Genomic DNA, 18,308 nt, shown 5'->3' with positions numbered 1-18,308 from the left:
ATTCAACCAACCCTACCCTTCTTTGACATGTCTACAAAGGTTAGACTAGGTCTGGCTTGTTCCCTCCAAAAATAACCAGTCTTTGGCTGACCCTTAGTAGGTATTCAGTAAGGAATGAAGGTGTCAGTCACTCAATCGTGTCTGACTCTCTGTGACCCCGTGGACTGTAGCCCACCAAATTCTTCTGTCTGTGAAATTCTCCAGGCAAGAATATTAGAGTGGGTTGCGATTCCCTTCTCCAGGGGATCTTCTTGACCCAGGGATCGAACCTGGGTCTCCTGCGTTGCAGGTAGATTCTTTACCATCTGAACCACCATAAAAAATGACTGCATGGATTAATGAATTAACATGGTAGCTTACCCTTGGCCACAATTGTTTCTGAACTTTAATTCAAGACCAAAACCTAATCCCAGTAGAGCAGGGAAGAAACGGAGCTGTTTGATTTGTCCAGGTGAGGCCATCTGGTCTATCCCAGCCGTCCTTGTGTTCAAAATTCAAATGCCCACAATGAGCCCTCCCACGTGGGGCAGGGCAGACAGAGCCACCCCAGGGCCCACCTGCTCACACATCTCGGCCGCCGGGGCCTGGCTTCCTGTGGCTTCAGGTTTACACCTCCTCCAGGACCAGACACCACTGCCAAGGGAGCTTGTTCAGTGACTGACAAATCCTAAATGCCAGCTGTCATCACTGGCATCTCCACCATCTGGACCCAAGCGAAGCGCAGCCTTCCCTTCGTGGGGCCACAGTTAAGGCCACTTGAGGCCCGGCCACCTGCAGCCTTGCAAGGCAGATGCCAGGGGAGTCTTCAGGCCTGCTGGTGGGGTGGGGACCCTGAGGCCCTCTGTGTGGCCGACCGTACTCCCGCCTCACTCCAGGTGTGTTCAGCACTCTCTCCTGCCACGTGCAGGACTGTCGGGGGTGGAAACGTGAAAAGCTGGCACAGCCGCTACCATGTGGCTCCCAGGAGATTACAGCACAGGGTCGTGTCTCCCGGTGCTGTGGTCCTACGAGGCTGCCTCCTGCCTCCACGGCAGCCCAGCCCCCAGGGCAGACATGCGCCTAAGGACACTGCGCGCATTCTGTGCATCTACGGCTTCTACTCCATGTCTGCATGAACTTGAAAAAGGTGCCTGCCCCTTTCTCAAGGCCCTTTACTTTCAGCTGAGAGCCGAAATCACCACCATAAACAGAGGGTTCTATGACGGCCGTGATCAGATGGTAGCCTCTGTACTTGTTCTGTGCACAGCCCGCACAGCTGTGCTTGGCGGGCTGAATGCCCACCACCTTTGCCTTCCACGGCTCCCACCGTCAAGAAGCTTCCAGAGGAGGGTCCGTGTGGGGTACGTTAAAGTGCTCTCCTGCCCTGTTCAGGAAACACGTTTGAAGAGAGCACAGCTGGAGTACAGATTTTCTTCATCACACAGAATCTCACCAAAAGTAGATATTGTGCCCTGTAGGGAGATTCAGAGAGAATGGGCATGATGTTTGCCCCTGAGGAGCCCACAGGTGACAGCTTCACAGGTGAGAAGGACCCCACCAGAGGCTTGGGCGAGGCTGGAGGGGACCCCCTTGTACAGACTGTGCGGGGGCCCCTTGTTAGGAGGATTTGGAAGGAAAGAGACTCTCATTTGGGGAAGGCTCCTTCTTGAGGCCCGGGGTGTGGGATTTCCCAGTTGGAGCCCGTGCCCAGGGATTGTGCCGTTCAGACAAAATCGGAATGTGCACTTGTTTCAAGGGAATGACTCTTGTGTTGGAGTTTCTAGTGCTTTTCACCGATTGCTACCGAGATTGCGGGTTTCCATCAGCCTGAGCCTGCCTTTCCACTTCCTAGGCCTAGCTAGCTGCATACAGTAGGCACTCCACAATGCTGAACTGCCCTGCCCTCTGTGGATAATGGGGACTGACCTGGAGACCTCTTCACTCGAAACCCTGTGGTCTCCCTTCAGCCCCTGACGCGGCCACCCCCGTTCTCCACACTGTGTTCCTTGCCCATTTTGCTCCATTCCACGTGGCGCCAGGTAACCCCCAGGACGCAGTCACACGTGGCAATGCTGATGAGAGCACTTCTCCCTGTTGTATGGGGGCACTGGCCTCACCTGCTCCGCAGAGTCCCTGCAAGAAAGGTATGAGTGCTCCCACTCTGCAGATGGGAAAAGTGAGGTCTGATAAGCTAAGCTGGTAAGTGCCTGGGTCAGGATTCAAACCCAGGTCTGTCTGTGAATGAAATTGAGATGGGTCGTGATGGGCAGGGAGCCAGGGGCTGTTCAGTTCCTGAACTAATGCAGGAAAGAAAAGTTCGGACTATCCCTCATATCGGAGACGAAGGAGTCTGGCGTTTCCTCAGCGAGCAGGATGACACAGACACACAGGTCGGGGCAGCCTACCTGGGCTCAGGTGGGGTCTTTGCTAACCCCTCCTGAAGTCCACAAGGCATGCCTTGCTATTATTCCCACTTTGCCAAGCGGGACCCTGAGGTTCCAAAGGTCGGAGTGCCCCTGGGGTCAGAGCAGAGCCAGGATCCGAGCTGGGCCCTGTGTGACACCACCCACCACGCCCGACACCCCTGCCCTGTGCGGCCAGTGGGGAGGGTGCCAGCCGCATCCAGACAGCCACACTGTCCCCAACAAGCTCCCCAGCATGGGGGACAGCTAAAAGGCTGTCGGGGGGTGCTGTCTGTGTGGTGGGCAGAGGAGCTGGCCCACGGTGGGGCCTCATGATGGAAAGCGGAACAGGTTTGCCTTGGAGCCAGGCAGAGACGGGTGTCGGGGGCCACATGGGTCCCCAGGGAACTGCAGGGCTCCGGCCCCTCAGAGTGGGCATCGTTGTGGCAGGGTTTCGAAGAGCTCCTGCAGGGGGACGAGCAGGGGCAGAAGGCAAGGCTGCAGCAGCCTGGGGAAGCGGCCAGGGTGGGTGGCGGGCTTGTACCTGAGGAGCCCTCCAGCTTGAGGCGTTCACGGGTGGGCGGGAGACAGTTGCGTCTGTGTTCTGGTTGAGGAAGGCACGGGATGGAAAGTGGAGAGGCTAGTGGCGGGGGGGGGGGGGGGGGGGGTCCGCTCCCTCGAGCACCGGGTGCCCAGCTCTGCCCCACCCCCTCCTGCGGATCCCAGATGCTGGCTCCCCGCCAAGTGGATGGCGGTTAACCCAGTAGCTCCCTGGGGCTCTCGGTCCCACCGCAGGCTGTGGGCATCCTCCAGTCTGACCTCACGGGAGTCCCGGGAGGCCTGCGGCTTGTTCTCGGCATGCTGTGATGTAAGGGGGCCTGAGGCTCAGAGAGCCAGGTCTCCGACTAAGGCCAGGCCAGCATGTGACCTGCCCACAGGCTCCCAGGCCTGGACTCCTGGCCATGTTCAGCCCTCGTCTGGTGAGCCGCGGGGGCTGAGCTCCCAGACCTAGGGCTCCTGTACCGACCCGCCAGGCTGACCCCAGGGCGGGAGGCAGAGCCAGTGCCCAGGGACTCAGCCCCTCCTCCCAAGTTCCTAGACCACCCTGGACTGCGGCCATCCGGGATGGTGCAGTCTGCCGCGCTGGCCCTTTCCTGGAGGATAGGGTCACACCCGTGAGTTCCTTTGTGCGGCCTCTGATGTGCGGGCTGAGGGCTCAGGAGTGGGGCAGGACACCTGTGTGTCCTCGGGCCGCAGCCCCCCACCTCTAGGGAGCTCCCGGGCTCCTCCATCCCTGCAAGGCGATGTTCTCCCTTACTGCCCAGCGCTGGGTCCCAGCAGCCCTGTCCTTCCTCCTCCTGACTGCCCACCCGGGCTGCTCCCGCAAAGCTGAGGCCGAGGCCTTCCTGCAGGTGGCAGACCCAGCGCCGGGCAGAGCTGACCTTCAGTCCCGGGACCTGGAGCCCCGTCCAAGCGATCCCAGTCGGCATCCTGGGCCTCTCCCTCGGGGCCGGGGCCCTTCCCCCTCACCCTGCCCTCCCACCAGCCAGCCCCTAAGGACCCTGGAGAAAGCCTCCTCTCTGCCCCACCCCCACCCCAGCGTCCCTCCCCCTCCCCCCTGACTTACTTCCGGGGCAGCGGGGACTCCTGGAGGGAGGCAGCCCCGGAAGGTGGGGGGGGGGGGGTGGTCCGCGGGGTTCCCCTGTTCCCGGTGATGGGTGCTGCGGGGCGGCAATCAACTGGCGACGCGCCCGTCCTGTGGATGGTGGGAGGCTTTGGCGACCGAAGCAAAGTTGGAGCTTTTCGGGCTTCTTTCCGTTAAGAAAAAAGCTGTGCCAACCGGCGGCTGGTGTGGCTGCAGGGGGAGCCCGCAGCCCCTTCCTCCCCACCGCCCCCCGCCCCAAGGAGCCCGGGCTGGAGTGACCTGCCCCCTTCCGCTGGAAGCCCCCCCTCCCGCCCGCCGGCCGCCCCCTCCGCGGGCCTGCGGTTCCTCTGCGCGGCCGGCGTGACGCCGCCGAGCCGCCAGCAGCCTTGTGGGCTCCGCGCAAGAGCGAGCGGGGCCCAGCGCGCCCCCGGACCGGAGGGAGGGGTCGCCGCGCCTCCCGGGGCGGCCGCGGCTGCAAGGGAGCGCAGGGAATCGGCGGCTTCTGTCCAAAAAAATAAAAAAAAAAAAGCCCTTCGGGAAGAAAAGAAAAAGGAAAACCGCTGCCTCATGTCTCCGCCGGCCGAGGGCCCCGCGCCGGCCAGGGCGCCGCGTGCGGCCGGGCCCCGCGCGCGCCGCGCCCCCCGCGCCCGCGGGCCGCTCGCCGTGCCGGGGCGCCCGGGGCCCGCCCGCGCCGCCGCCGCCGTGCATGACTCCCGCCCCCCGCTCGCGCCCGCCCCGCCCGGCGCCCCGCTCCGAGCCCGCCCCTCCCGTTAGCCTGCCCCAGCTGCCTCCGCGCCTCCTGCGCCGGCTCGCCGTCTCCACGCTGCCTGCCTGGGTCGGGCGAGCTGGGCTGATTAATTGGCTACGATGATGAACGTCCCCGGCGGAGCCTCGGCCGCGGTGATGTTGACGGGCTACAGTAATGGGCGCTGTCCCCGGAACTCTCTCCACAGCGACTGCGTTATCGAGGAGAAGACCGTCGTCCTGCAGAAGAAAGACAATGAGGGCTTCGGATTCGTGCTCCGAGGGGCGAAAGGTAAGAGCCGGCGGCGCCCTGCCTGGGTGCCTTCACGTGTGTGTGTGTCTGTGCGCGTACACGCCTGTATGAAAAACGTTCCCCAGCTCAGAAAGAAGCCCTTTTCCTGGGGGTACTCGGTTGCTAGACAACCATGTTCTTCCACATCCTGCCTTTTTAAACACCGGAGCTTCCTTTAGGAATATTTCCAATTTTCTGTACACAGTATTGCTCCGAACAAGCTCCTTCTCCTCCCTCCCTTTCCTCTTTCTCTCTCCCTCCCCCCACTTTTTTTTTTTTTCTTTAATTCATGGGTTTCGTCTATTTTGTGGCTTGGTTCAGTCCGGTTGTGACTGGCTTCAGAGCTCCTGGTCTCAGTCGCCCAGAATTACCCAGTCCCGAGTTCCCTTCGGGGATTTCCAAAGTGCCCCGTTCTGGGAGTGGGCTTCAGCCCCTGAGTGCGGCAGGCGGCTGGGTGCCCGCCTCTAAGGTGACTTTGCAAAGGGAATGTGGCAAGATGGTCCCCTCCGCCGTGGCCCAGCCAGCAGCACACGCGTCACGTGGCCCACAGTGGGGGGCTCCAGGAACCTGGTCCGCGGCAGTGCGGCCCCCCGCAGCCCTGAACTCTGGAGGGCCCCCCCTGCCGAAATGAAACAAAATGGCATCGCCTCCCTGTGAGAGGAGACATCTGTGCCCCGCGTGTGTGGGGAAACCATGTACAAGTTTGATCTCGGAGCCTCGGGGCTGCGGTGGGGGGGTCCCGCACTGTGCTGCGGGGAGGAGGCCTCCTGCCCTGGAGCCAGCCCCAGCTGCTCCAGGCTCCGGCTGCCCAGGCAGCGGCCCGTCCACGGGGAGGGGGAGATCCTCTGCCCCGGTGTGTCCATGGCTGTGTGGAGTCTCCCCTCCCCCGGCCGAGGCCAGCTTCCTCCCCCTGCCCCCCACCCCAGCCCCTTGGGACCACCCAGGAGCGTCCACCTCTTGCCCCAGAGTTTGGCTCCGAGGCTCTGGGCCCCCCGCCTCGGAAGCCAATGCTGGCTCTGCTGAGCAGCGGGGACCCAGCCCTCCTGCGGACGCTGGCCGCAGAGTGGCCACAGGGAGCCGGGCTTCCGGCAGAGAGGGCTCATGAGCAGATTCCAAATCTGCAGCCACCCACTGGGTCAGCGTTCTGTCCCGTCCACGCTCCAAGTTGAATTCCCTTGGTTGCGAGTCTACGTGGATGTAAATTTGGCAAGCGGTTCAGTGTGGTGTTTCTGTAGCTCCATGTGGTTATGGGGGAACTTTTCCATTTTTAGAACTGAAAATGTTTAGTCACTGATGCTTTTAAAGAAAATGACAGGCGTGTACATATAGACCTGGACTGGGGAGCACGGTATCCCATGTGTTTTCAGCACAGAGGCCGAGAGGCACCAGGAAGCAGTCAGGTCCATTGCTTGAGTTGGTGTCGGCCCATGACCATGAGTGTCAGCCCCTTCCCAGGGGAGAGCTGGCCTGGGCCACCCGCTTCCCATGGAGACACGGGGCCTGCTTCCACCCAGGGTCCCGTGGGAGGCCTGGGCTACCAACCTGCAAACATCTCCCAGCCTTGTAATGAGGTACACCTTGTCTTCCCAGCGGATACGCCCATCGAAGAATTCACACCCACGCCGGCATTCCCGGCCCTGCAGTACCTGGAGTCTGTGGATGAAGGCGGGGTGGCATGGCAAGCCGGACTGAGGACCGGGGACTTCTTGATTGAGGTAGGGACACTGGTGTTCGTCTCCTTCTGCCTGGGGAGAGCGCCAGCTCTCTTGGGGTTGGGTCTGTGGTCTTGATGGTGTGGCCAGTGGTCCAGGCCGGGGGCACCTGTGGAGGCTGCCTTGGATGGGGGCTTCCTCGGCTGTTCCTACCTACGGTGGATGCAATTTCCTGAAGACAGCGTGTTGGGATTGTCTTTGAGGACTTGGTTTTATCTCTTTGGAGGCTGGCAGTGTCTGCAGCTTGGCTGTTGATCTCGAAGTAGAAGGTAGAAGTAAGAGGAAGCTGGTTGCCCTGATGTCAGGAACCTGTGCCAATCTGTGGGTAGCTTAGCTGAGACTGTATGAACAGACCCAAGAGAAGCCACGGCCCACACTTGTGCCCCCAGGGCAGGTGGAAAGCACGGTGCCGTGGGTCTCGCTCCCGTGAGGTCTGTAATGATGGTGGTTGACAGTCTTGATTTTCAAGTCGAAGTAACTGGCCTGTCAGATGGGTGATAGTCTTCAAGGACTGAGGAGCCTGGGCAAGTCGGGTGGCTGGAGCTCATCGTGCCAAAAGGAACCTTGTAAATTTAGATGCTGTGAAAACCAGCTTTTGCTAATAGGTGAATGGAGGGAGCACTCTCTTCATTTAAAAACTCCCACTAGACGTGAGTTCCCAGCTGCTTCAGTCTTACCTGGAGTTGCCATGTTGGTGTGCACGAGGTGCCAACCTCCTGGCACCCCTGAGCTCCCTGCCTTTTGCGGGTTTAGGTGTTACTTTCAAAGGAACGTGTTACTCTTTGGAAATATCAATAATAGAAGAATACGTTGTGCCTTGAAAATGTTCTAAGATGCTTGGTAAGTTTAGATGGCCCCACTGGGAGTCCACGTTTCTGGGAAGAGCGTTCCTCGGGGCTCACCGTCAGCCCTGTCTCGTCTGCTCTGGAAAGGCACCGCAGGCGGGAAGACTGGGTGTGCGGTCTCAGCGTGGTGCTCAGGGCCTCCGCTGTGGGGCCGGCCAGACACCTGTTCATTCTGGAAAGGAGGAGATCCAGGCCATGGCGAGACAGCCGCTGGAAGCCTTTCGTCTCTGATATGCCTCAGCTTCCAAGAGTGCTTTCTGAGCTGCAATTCTGTTCATGATCTCCTGGGTGCTTCTAAGGAGGATGTTTCTAAGGATGGAGATCCAGAAGGAGAGATGCTGTTAGAAGAGAGACCCAGGTAAAATGGAGAAGGTGCTTTACCTTCTTCCAGGCATCATGTGTCGGTGTCCCTTTATGTGCTGGGGGGGGAGTCTATTTAAGTGATTACTGACCAATCAGAGCCTGGCTCAGATAGATGAAGACTTGTGCTTCTTCAGGTTCTCATTTCTTTGAAACTGTGAAATGCATATCCAGCATGGTGGAGACTGGAGCCCGCGGTGATTTCACGGGTTAACTCGATTTGCAACCTCATGAAAATGCAGAGACTGGGCTGAATCATCTCCTGTAGGGTGCAGTTGTGATGTAAGTTCCTCTCCTGTGTGTGTGTGTCTGTGTGTGTCTGTGTGTGTCTGTGTCTGAGAGAGACAGAGAATCCAGTAGGGTGGCAAAGCTGTTGCTGGTTCTTGGTTTTAAATTATAAATGAGGGCTGCAGATGCAGGAGCATTCCTGGTAGTGAGGCTCGTCGGATTGTTTCCTTGATAAACTAGTCAGTAAAGAAGCGTGGGGCAGCTGTGGAGCGTGCGCCGGGCTCACCTCTCTCCCAGGCAGCAGAGCCACGCTGGGTTGGCAGACGGGTCCGCAGCGCTCGCCTGGGCCGGGGAAGAAGGCAGGCCGCCCGGGTCGGCTGGAGGGCTCCGTAGAAATCAGGAGCACGAAGAATTTGTGCCCTTCTGTTTTCAAAGCATCTCCTCTGACATTGCTTTTAACCTCTGATATGCAAACATGTTTGCCATTTTGGAACAGCTTTCATATTCCGGGTGACCTCTGAATTCCAGGATTCCAGGCATGGCTGGCCCAGAGCTGCCTTAAGGTTCTGTTGGTCTTCTTATGACCTGAAGGAGGAATGGGCCCCAGACAGCCCCAGGCCATAGCAGGCTGTGCCCCAGGGGTGCTCCTCTAAAGAGGGCACGGGGCAGGGGCAGCCGGGGGGCAGCGCTGGGAACCGGCTCCTCCTGTTTCATGCCAAGGTTTCATTCATGGGGGCTCACAGATTCTCCTTCAGGTGCTCGGGTTTGAAAGACCGAGGCTCTCCATTGAGTTGGTTTCCTAGCTGCCCGATCGCAGCCCTGGAATAGTAAAATCACATATAGCCCCAGAGGTGCATGTTTTTTCCAACAGAAAATTTTTCTGTGATTTTCAGTGAAAAGCCTCAGCCTTGGAGAGATTGTTTTAGACAGACTCATGTGCCTTGATGGATCTTTGGCTTGAATGGAAGCCATGCTGGAAGCTGGGGTTTCTAGGCTCTTGGTCAAGTGCAGGGTCCTGGCTTCAGGTTGCAAGTGTGGGCGAACTGGCCACATCCGTCCACATCCCTTCCTCCCACACACAAGCTTTCCTTTCTCTCTGCTGTTGGAAAGGAGCGCAAAGCCTGTCCAATATTTATTTTCTCTATAAAGACCCATGCAGCAGTTTGAACCTTGGGACCAAGGGGCAGCTTCTGAAGCGAATGCTCCCGCTCTAAAGTCTTCAGCGTCTCCCGAGTGTCATTTTCCCCTCTTGGACTTTGTCAGGATGCTCACACACAGGGCATTGACCCCTGTCAAGAAAGGTTTCCTTTATGCATGTGTTTCTGGGGTGCCCACTCTGTAAATTTTCTCTCCCTGCCCTGACTTTTGGGAAGAAGGAGCCTGTCTTTAGCTATTGGTGCTGTTTCTTTGATGACCACGCCCCTCCCCTCCCGCCGACAAGCCAAACTCTGAGTGGAGCTCCGTGGAAAAAGGCTGTCTTCCAGCTGGGGATGGGTCTTAGTGTGAGCAGTGTGGAAAGTTCCCTCAGGCTGGAGGGCAGGGAGTGGGTGCTCCGTGCATGGGGACGTTCAAACAGGTGGCTCCGCAGACCATGTGTGTTTACCATTTTCAGATCAGTTTGATGGGCCAGAGCCCCCTGGATGGCCGGTGACACTGAAGCTTCCCCAGAGAGCCCTTAGGGGTGGCGGGAGTGGGCAGAGTGGGAGCCGACTGTCCCTCTGGGAACTGGGGGAGGCGATGCTCAGCGGGGTGGGCGGGGGCAGTGACAGCTCAGAGAGGGAAGCAGGTGGCGGGGTCAGGGCATGGTTCCTTGCTTGCAGGTCCAATGTGAGGTTGGGCCACCATCCGGCCAGGAGTGATTCAGGCCCACGTCTCTTTTGGTTAAAACAGGAAACCCAATTAAATACCGGTGAAGCTTGCCGGAGAGTTGAAATTGAAGAGTCCAGAGGCAGAGTCCGCCTCAAGCTCAGTGTGTTGAACATAGTCCGTCTGCTGTTTCTTTGAGATTATCTGGGTGAAGGCCCCTCAAGCCCACAAGGTGGGGCAGGAGGAGCCGCTTGTGAGGAGTTGTTAGGAGGACGTAGATGTCACGGGTGACAGTTTCGCGTGGAGTAATTCAAGAGACCGGAGATGGGGATGTCATTTGGATTCCTGCAGGGACTCAACAAACTGGAGCAACCCCCAGCCTTGCCCAGTGAAGCTCGGCTGGGCACCAGGGTCGCCTGCAGATCTCCCAGAGACCCTGAAACCTGGGCTCAACCCATACCTACACGGTCAGAATCACAGGGCAGGAGCATCGGTGTTTTTAGGGTGCTTCAGTGATGATGCCAGGGGTTCCAATGGGCAGGCAAGATGAAGACCATCTAGCCTCATCGTGGTGGCTACTTGAACCTTTTAATTTAGCATTCTAACGAACAGTTGGAAGCAGGCACTGCGCTTATCTCGTTGTCTCAAGACCAGGACTGGCTTTCCTCCGCAGACCTCCCCGTTTGGAAGCCTGAGCTTTGTTTCCTGCTTTACTTTAGTATAAACTAAAATATCTTATATCTCAAAACTCACTCATGATGCAGCTAAACGGTAAACATCGAAAGAGCAAACAGTGTCACAGCAAATACAACAACAGGCTCATATCCTTATTGATAATCACGGCTATGTCTGCCAGGCATTTCCCTGCGCGTCCAGCCTTCATAGTAATCCCGCAAAATAACATCCGTGTCATCTCCATATTACAGATGAGACTGGGGCTCAGGGAGGTTCAGTCACTTGCCCAGGGTCACACGGCAGGTGAACTGGAATTCCAACCCAGGCTGTGTGAGTCAAGAACACGACTGTTCAGAGATGCTGGGAGACGCTTTGATGCACTGGACGTGCGCATAGGCATGGAGTAAGAAGAGGTACAAATGGTGAGATGCCAGTGTTACTTTCAAATTAGCAAACGCTTTTTTTTTTTATTACTATACCCATCGCTGGTGACGGCACTTCTAGGTTGCTACACGAAAGAATAAATTGCCATAAACTTTTTAGAAATCGATGTGACCGTGTGTAATAAGAACAATAAACCTGAACCAGGAATTTTACATCTAGGAACCCATCCTAAGGGAATGATCTTAAAAGAGAAAACCAGGGTGAGATCACAGTGCCTCAAAGAGAAAGGGGTGGCAGTCACGGGGAATGGTTAAGGGGGTACCGTGCGTCTGTTGTGGGTGTAAAAGAAAGCATCAAAACTTAGGCTTGCAAGAAGTTCTCCCTACCGACAGGAAACAGTTGTCTTACATTAGGTGAAGAGGGAAGAATTGAAGTTATCTGCACGGCATCATCTAAATTGTACCACCTCGCCCCAAAATAACCATAGAAAAAAATAAGGAAAGAAAATGTTAACCCGTAGGTGATGGGATCGTGTGTGGCTATTTTCTGTTTGGCAGACTTCTCTCTGTTTCTCAGATTTTCTAGAATGACAATATTAATTGTTGACAGGGATTCATTTCATAAACAGCAAATTGTTCCTTAGAAGAAGTCGTCTCACGGAGATGAGCGCTGTCTCAGCCTCCCTGCCCCAGGAGGGACTGTTTGCTTTCAGGGCTGCACTTTTCCTGGGCATTAGTTATTTTCCTGGGGCTACCCCTCCCCAGCTCACGCAGCACTGGAGACTCCCATGGTTTTTGTGATTGTTGTCTTCATCCTGACGTGGCCAATCTCGGTTTTGTGTTCATTTCCCTAAATAGGTTTTCCCTTGCAATTAAAGCAGGCAGCAATATCCTTCATCCTTGAAAAGTGATGCTTGAGTTTTCTAATTACTTTTCCTGGTATTAAATACGTGTACTAAAGATGGCCTGGAACTGTATTATAATCTCAGTTTGCGTTGAAGTGAGGATGCTGAGGGAGGCCCTGGTGTTTTCCTTAGGGGCCGTTTGAGTACCTTATGAAATGTTTGTCAGACTGCTGCTTGAGAACCCCGACTTGGAGAATGTCATGCAGACCCTAGAGCCTGTTTGTCCAAATCGTTGCTTTCAGCCCAGCTGGAGGTGTAAACAGTTGTTACAACCTGGTGATAATCAGTCAGTCTCCTCAGCTTGAAAATTAAGTATTACAGGGAGGAGAGTAAATAAAGTCCAGGTGATTCCTGATGGGTGGTTCTGCCCGTCCGCAGTCGGCTCACATTCCCTGGGTCTCGGCATCCCTGTCAGCAAAATGGGTGGTTGTGTGAGCTCGGTCACCGGAAGCCAACTCCAGTCATCCCTGGGTGTGTCTGCGGGGAGCGGGGGGTGTTGATTCCAGCAAAATCTCTCCGTGCCATGGCAGTCCTCTGTATCTGAGGGTTCTGTATCCACGGTGTGGAACCTGCAGGCATGGCCAACTGTATCTTCATTGAAAAGAGTACACGTGGACTCACAGTTCAAACACACGGTGCTCAGGGGTCCACTGTATGTGCCACCTGAGTTCTAAACAGGCGGGCAGCCGTTAGCTCGTCTTGTTGGCTGGGAGATCGTGAAAGGCCAGCAGCGCTGGGCATAGTATCCTGTCAGTATTGGTTGCTGATCATCTTCTTGCCCTTCATCATCATTAATGATGCCTGACTCAGGAGATGAAGCCAGTGACAATGGGCTGAACCAGTAATAATGTCATACACAGAAAACCGAGGCAACTGCCGGCGGGGGGGCGGGGAGCGGGATGAAGTGGGGGTTTGGGGTTAGCAGACACAAGCTGCTACATATAGGGTGGGCAGATAGCAAGGTCCTCCTGTACATCGGGGCTTCCCAAGTGGTGCCGGTGGCGGAAACCCGCCTGCCAGTGCAGGAGACGTGAGAGACGAGGGCTCGATCCCTGGGTTGGAAAGACCCCCTGGAGGGAGGCATGGCAACCCACTCCAGTCTGCTTGCCTGGAGAATCCTATGGACAGAGGATCCTGGTGGGCTACAGTCCATGGGGTCGCAAAGAGAGACGACTGAAGTGGCTTAGCACAGCACTGTATAGTTAGGGAACTATATTCATATGCTGTGATAAGCCATCACGGAAAGTATATAAAAAAGAATGTGTGTGTGTGTATATACACACACACACACGTCTACATATGTAAATATGTATAACTGAACTGGACTTCCCTGGTGGCTCGTGGGAAATGAACCCACCTGCCAATGCAGGAGACTCCGGTTCAATCCCTGGGTCAGGAAGATCCCCCGGAGAAGAGAACGGCAACCCACTCCAGTATTCTTGCCTGGACAGGGAGCATGGTGGCTACAGTCCATGGGGTCACAGAAGAGTTGGGCACGGCTTAGCGACTAAACACCACCACCGAAATAACTGGACCACTTTGCTGCGCAGCAGGGATTAACACAACATTGTAAATCCACTGTACTTCTGTAAAAAATAATGCTGTGACGATGACAGGTGGTTGTTACCGCTGTCCTTCCGAGCGTGTAGCCCTTACAGAGCACACCCACCATGGGCCAAGCACATACAGTTGGGCACTTCTGGCCAGGAGTGCACTGGCTGTAGCTTCCTGGTGCCTCCCGTGGAAGGGATGCCAGCTAATGCAGGCACCTGCCCCGCCCCACCCCAAGCCCCAAACATCCTTGGCAGGCATACCTTCAGATTTGGCTTGAATTTCTGCTCCCTGGGCACTCACTGCCTTGCTCAATCCTGTTTTGGCACAAGCGTGCCTTTTAGGTAATCTTGGAATTTCTGCTCCTGATTCCCGTTTTACCCTCTGGTGACAAATCCCAGGGCTGAGGCCAGAGCCCTTTGTGATTTCCCCAGTGCCAACATCCTTGTCAGCCGTGCCACGTGGCTCACATTTCTCTATCCTGCCTTCCAGGATATCGTGAGAGGCTCTGTCACGTGTCCTGCTGGTGGCCTGTGTGGCCAGGCCAAGAACCCTGCTACTCCCCTGCCCTGCAAGATTCTCAATATCTTATTTAAGTCATTTAAAATGGGTATTTAATTCAGTAAGTTGAAGAGCAAATCCTAGCTGATGTTAGCAGGAATCTAGGGCTACTGGTGAATTCTCAACCTTGAATCACATCAGTACTTTAATGGTCAAATTGTGTCCATTTCATGTTAAAGACAAGCAGGGCCCCATGGTTGTCCTGGGTCCCTCAGAACACGGAGTGTTTCTGTTCTGAAGCCCTGCAGCTTCTTGCTGTGCTAGTTTTGAAGGGCCCTGGGACCCCTGGCTAGCTTCCCACTCCAGCTCCCCAGCACCTCGGCTGCCAGCTCCTGAGCCACTGCAGGCGAGGAGGCGGTGGCCATCTTGATCTGCCTCTCTGTCCTCTTGCCTGGCCTTTGCTGAGGTCTGAGCCTCCAGCCATCTTCTTGGTGATGGTTGAGAGACATCCCTTTAGTAGCAAATAAAAGTGAGCACAGAGGAGTTCAGCTGATTCTGTTGTTTGCCTTCAGAAGATACCAGTGCCCAGGGCAAACTGCTGTCATCCCAGTCTTTGCCCTCCAAGGCTCCTACCACTGGGATCTTTGCTGTCTAAGGCCATAGCACTGGGATCTTTGCTCTCTGAAGTTTTAAAGAGGCCACTGTTCTAAGGGAAGTGCCCGGGAGCCTGGACCCCTTTCCTGCACATAGACACAAGCCCCTCCTGTACCTAGAAAATAGTTCACTTTGTCCTCCATATTGGCTGAGAACAGGTGGTCCAGGCTGAAGAGCAGCCCAGAATCCTGCTGAGAAGGTGGATGCAGGCGGTTTAGCTATTGCAGATCTGAAGTCTTGGCTCGTTCATTTTGGGGTTCTAATTTGAAGCATCAGTGATTTCAATTTCAGGCTAAAAAAAGATTCAGAATCACTTCAGGGGACCACGGCTGCTGTGCTCCAGGCTCCGTGGGACTGGCAGATGGCAGTGCACTGGGTTGGATAGAGACAGAAAGGAGCCACGGTCAAGGGCACAGGCTGTGCAGTGGGATCTGGGTTTGAATTGAGGCTCTGTGTGAACTTGGGCACATCCCTTCATCTCTTGGCCTCAGTTTCATAAAAACGTGTGTGAAGCATGCAGCTTCTGGCAGAGTGAGCTCTCAACAACTGGTGGCAGTTGTACAAATCATTTTTGCAACTTCATTCATTCATTTCTGCAGCACACAATGGATGCCCATCGGGTGCTGGCCTGGCATGTGCTGTCGGGAGAAAAGACATGAATCAGACACGGTTCCTCGAGAAACTCAGTCTGGAAGGAGGGCAAAAGGAGGATATGGTGAAGGCCCTGATTTATATCAGGAAGAGGTCTTCATGAAAGAAGTGGTGATGGCTCAACACTTGGATGAATAAATGGAGTTCCTAAGGGAAGAACAGAAGAGGGGAGGGGGCTCCAGGGAAATGTCGGGAGGTCCGAAATATTCAGGGCGGATTTGAGGAGTGATCAGATATGGCAGAGCTGAAGGTGACTGGGGCTTTCTTGTCCAGAGAAGGTCTGCAATGTCAGTTTGAGTAGGTGTGACTGTATGGCTGGTCAGTGGAAGAGAGCCACAGAAGGAACAGTGGCGTGGCCAGACCTGTCCAAGGTGCTGGAACTCGCAGGGCTTGGACCTGTCCAGGGTGCTGAAATCTATCCAGGGGGGTGGTGGATCTCTCCAGGGTGCTGAACCAGAGAACTGAGAGGATGGAGCCTCCCATTAGGAGGAGCCTGGTGAAAGGGCTCAGCACTTGCCCTCCCTCATTCTCTTCTCCTCTCGCCTCTGTGTCCTGTGTCCTCGGCCTTCCTGGACACAGCAGCTTATGATTCAGTTACTGTGTTTGTCTGCTGGCTGGAGACGTCGCTTCTGTGAGGAGGGGTGAAGGGATCAATGTGATTAAGCATCTGTGCTGTTCTGTCCTCAAAGCCAGCCTTCTCTTTACCACTGCCAGCTTGTCAGGGAGGCCTTCCAGGCTCCCTCCGGTTGCCCCCGCCTCTAAAGCTTACTCTGTCTGCTTCCTTCACTGTCAGAATCTTCTCATGTGTCGGGTGGTTGACTGCTGTCGGTCTTCCTCCTAAGAATACCTGCTCCCTCTGGGCTGGGCAGTCTGCTGACCTGGTCTCTACTGTGTGCCTAGTGCCTGGCATAGTATCTGATGTATAAGAGAGACCCCAAACCACATGCTCAGTGATGGACACTCCGGGGAAGTGGGTGTTTTATGCCCATTTTGCAGATAATGAAACAGAGATTAGGTAGCCTGCCAGAGCCCCCCAGGGAGATTCTGAATCTCAGATGACTCCAGGCTTGGGTCTGGATGATATTCTGGGTCACTGAAATGTAGTCTTATAATGATCTTTCTCAACCCATGAAGGAGGCAGTACACCCATCCCCAGTGTAGACAGGGTGAGGTTTGCAGAAAGCATAGTGAGCTGAGATCGCCACATCTGAAACTTCTGGTTCAGGCTTCTCTGATGGGCCTCTTGATTTGCCTGCAAGGAGCCCTCCTGGGTCTTTTCCACCTGCCCTCCCTCCCTCCCTTCCGCCCACTCACCCACCTCCCAGTGAGCTCTGCAGGCTCTCGTTAGCGTTGATTTGTCTCATTCTGCAGTGCCCTTTTGTGGGGAGTCTCATGATACAAGTGGTTAGGTTGGCAAATGAACTGAAGGAAGGCCTGTGCTAAATACCTTGTAGGGTCTTTTAATTGACGGAGTTTGTCAGTCTTGGGAATGAGAGGGTGTGTGTGCCAACAGTAGGTAGAACTGAAATGGGAAGGGGCGGGGAAGGGGATGTAGAAGGCCACAGTTACTGTCTGATGCTGCAAAATCCTGAGAATGGTCTCCTTGCTTTAGTGGCATGAGACCAACCCCCCGCCGGCCAGTTTTCCACTTCGGTCTTTCCCGGGAACTTCCATTTCATACAGCGAAGTTTCCAGTGTGCATCCTCTGTGCCCAGCCCTCTGTGGGCAGGGCTGGGGGTCTTGGAAATGAAAGGAGGCCATCTCTGCCTCGAGGGGCAAAGTGTGTGGGGGGCAGGGACGGGGCAGAGAGGCCTGTAAACCTGGCTAGGGTGTAGAGGAAGGAACGGATTATTCGGATGAGTGGGGAAAGTGGCGGATCAGCCTTGATCCTGGCCCTCTCTGCCTGGTCTTCCAGATGTGCGGCATACCCCCTGCCACCCGCGGCGCCAGCCTGCACCCCTGCCTCTTTCTCTCACCACCACTCCGCACTCTCTCTGGACGTCTCCCCTCTTCCACCTCCTCCTCCTCCACCAGGGTAACTCCAGCGCACCCTCAGCTCTCTGCCCAGTGGCCCCTCCTCAGGGAAGCCTGCCCAACATTTCCAGGACATCCGCTCTGCCTGGCCGGTCATCAACCCTGCCTGGCCTGAAAGCTCCATGAGATAAATGACCATCATGGACTGGATAAATGCTTGGAGGCAGGAATGTGCAGGAATGTGTGAGAAATATCAGCAGGCCCAGGAAGGATGAGAAAGATGAATCCTGAAGAGCAGGGAAGGCCTTGAAGGCCAAGCTGAGTAGTGAGACTTCACTCTGTCCTGGAAGCAAGTTACCTCAGGCGTTTTAACAGGGATAGCCGCGGCCCGTGAGTCCCTAGACTGGGGCCTTGTGAAGAAAGGAGGTGAAGGCAGAGAGACCAGACTGGGGGCTGCTGCCCTTGAGAAACAGGTTAGAGCAGGGATTAAAAGCACAATTCCAAGAGTCAGCCCACCTGGGTCCAAATCCAGCTCCTCTGCATGTGTGCTGTGTGGCCTTGGGCAAGTCACACAATCCCACTGTGCTTCAATGTCTTCATCTGCAAAAAAGACTCCTAGTCTGCCCAGGAGGAATCATTGCTAATATTTTTGCTGTTGTTGTTAGCCTGAAGGAGCGATACAGAGCTTTCTTGGCCAGGCCAGGCACCCCGCCCCTCCCCCTAGGCAGGGTCTCACTGCCTGGGGACCTCTCCACCATGGGACTCACTATGGTGAGGTCAGATGTGAGCTCCGGGACCCCCAGTGCCCACCACGGGTCCTGGAGAGCTGATGCTGGGGCTGGGAAGAAAGAGGGCAGGAGGGCAATGCTCTGCTCTCGAGCTGGCCGGAAACCGCCGCCTGTCCTGGTCACTCCTAGCTGCAGGCTGCTGAAAGCCAGGCTGGTGCATGGTGGCGTGGTTCCTGGTACAGCAACCCAAGTTTCTAGATTTCTCCCCAACAA

General features: G+C 55.8%; 1 protein-coding gene across 1 annotated transcript in view; it reads left to right on the top strand.

Annotated features, from left to right (window-relative positions):
- The window catches only part of SHANK2 (SH3 and multiple ankyrin repeat domains 2), a 459,075-nt gene that overhangs the window by 295,282 nt on the left and 145,485 nt on the right, over positions 1-18,308 (top strand). Inside the window, exons 14-15 of the mRNA XM_052662177.1 lie at positions 4,980-5,062; positions 6,653-6,777. Coding sequence (XP_052518137.1) covers positions 4,980-5,062; positions 6,653-6,777 — 208 coding nt within the window. The remainder of the gene's footprint in view (positions 1-4,979; positions 5,063-6,652; positions 6,778-18,308) is intronic.

The sequence above is a fragment of the Budorcas taxicolor genome, chromosome 25 (genome assembly GCF_023091745.1).
Source record: "Budorcas taxicolor isolate Tak-1 chromosome 25, Takin1.1, whole genome shotgun sequence".
Taxonomy (NCBI): Eukaryota; Metazoa; Chordata; class Mammalia; order Artiodactyla; family Bovidae; genus Budorcas; species Budorcas taxicolor.
This window is presented reverse-complemented; position numbering and strand designations above follow the sequence as displayed.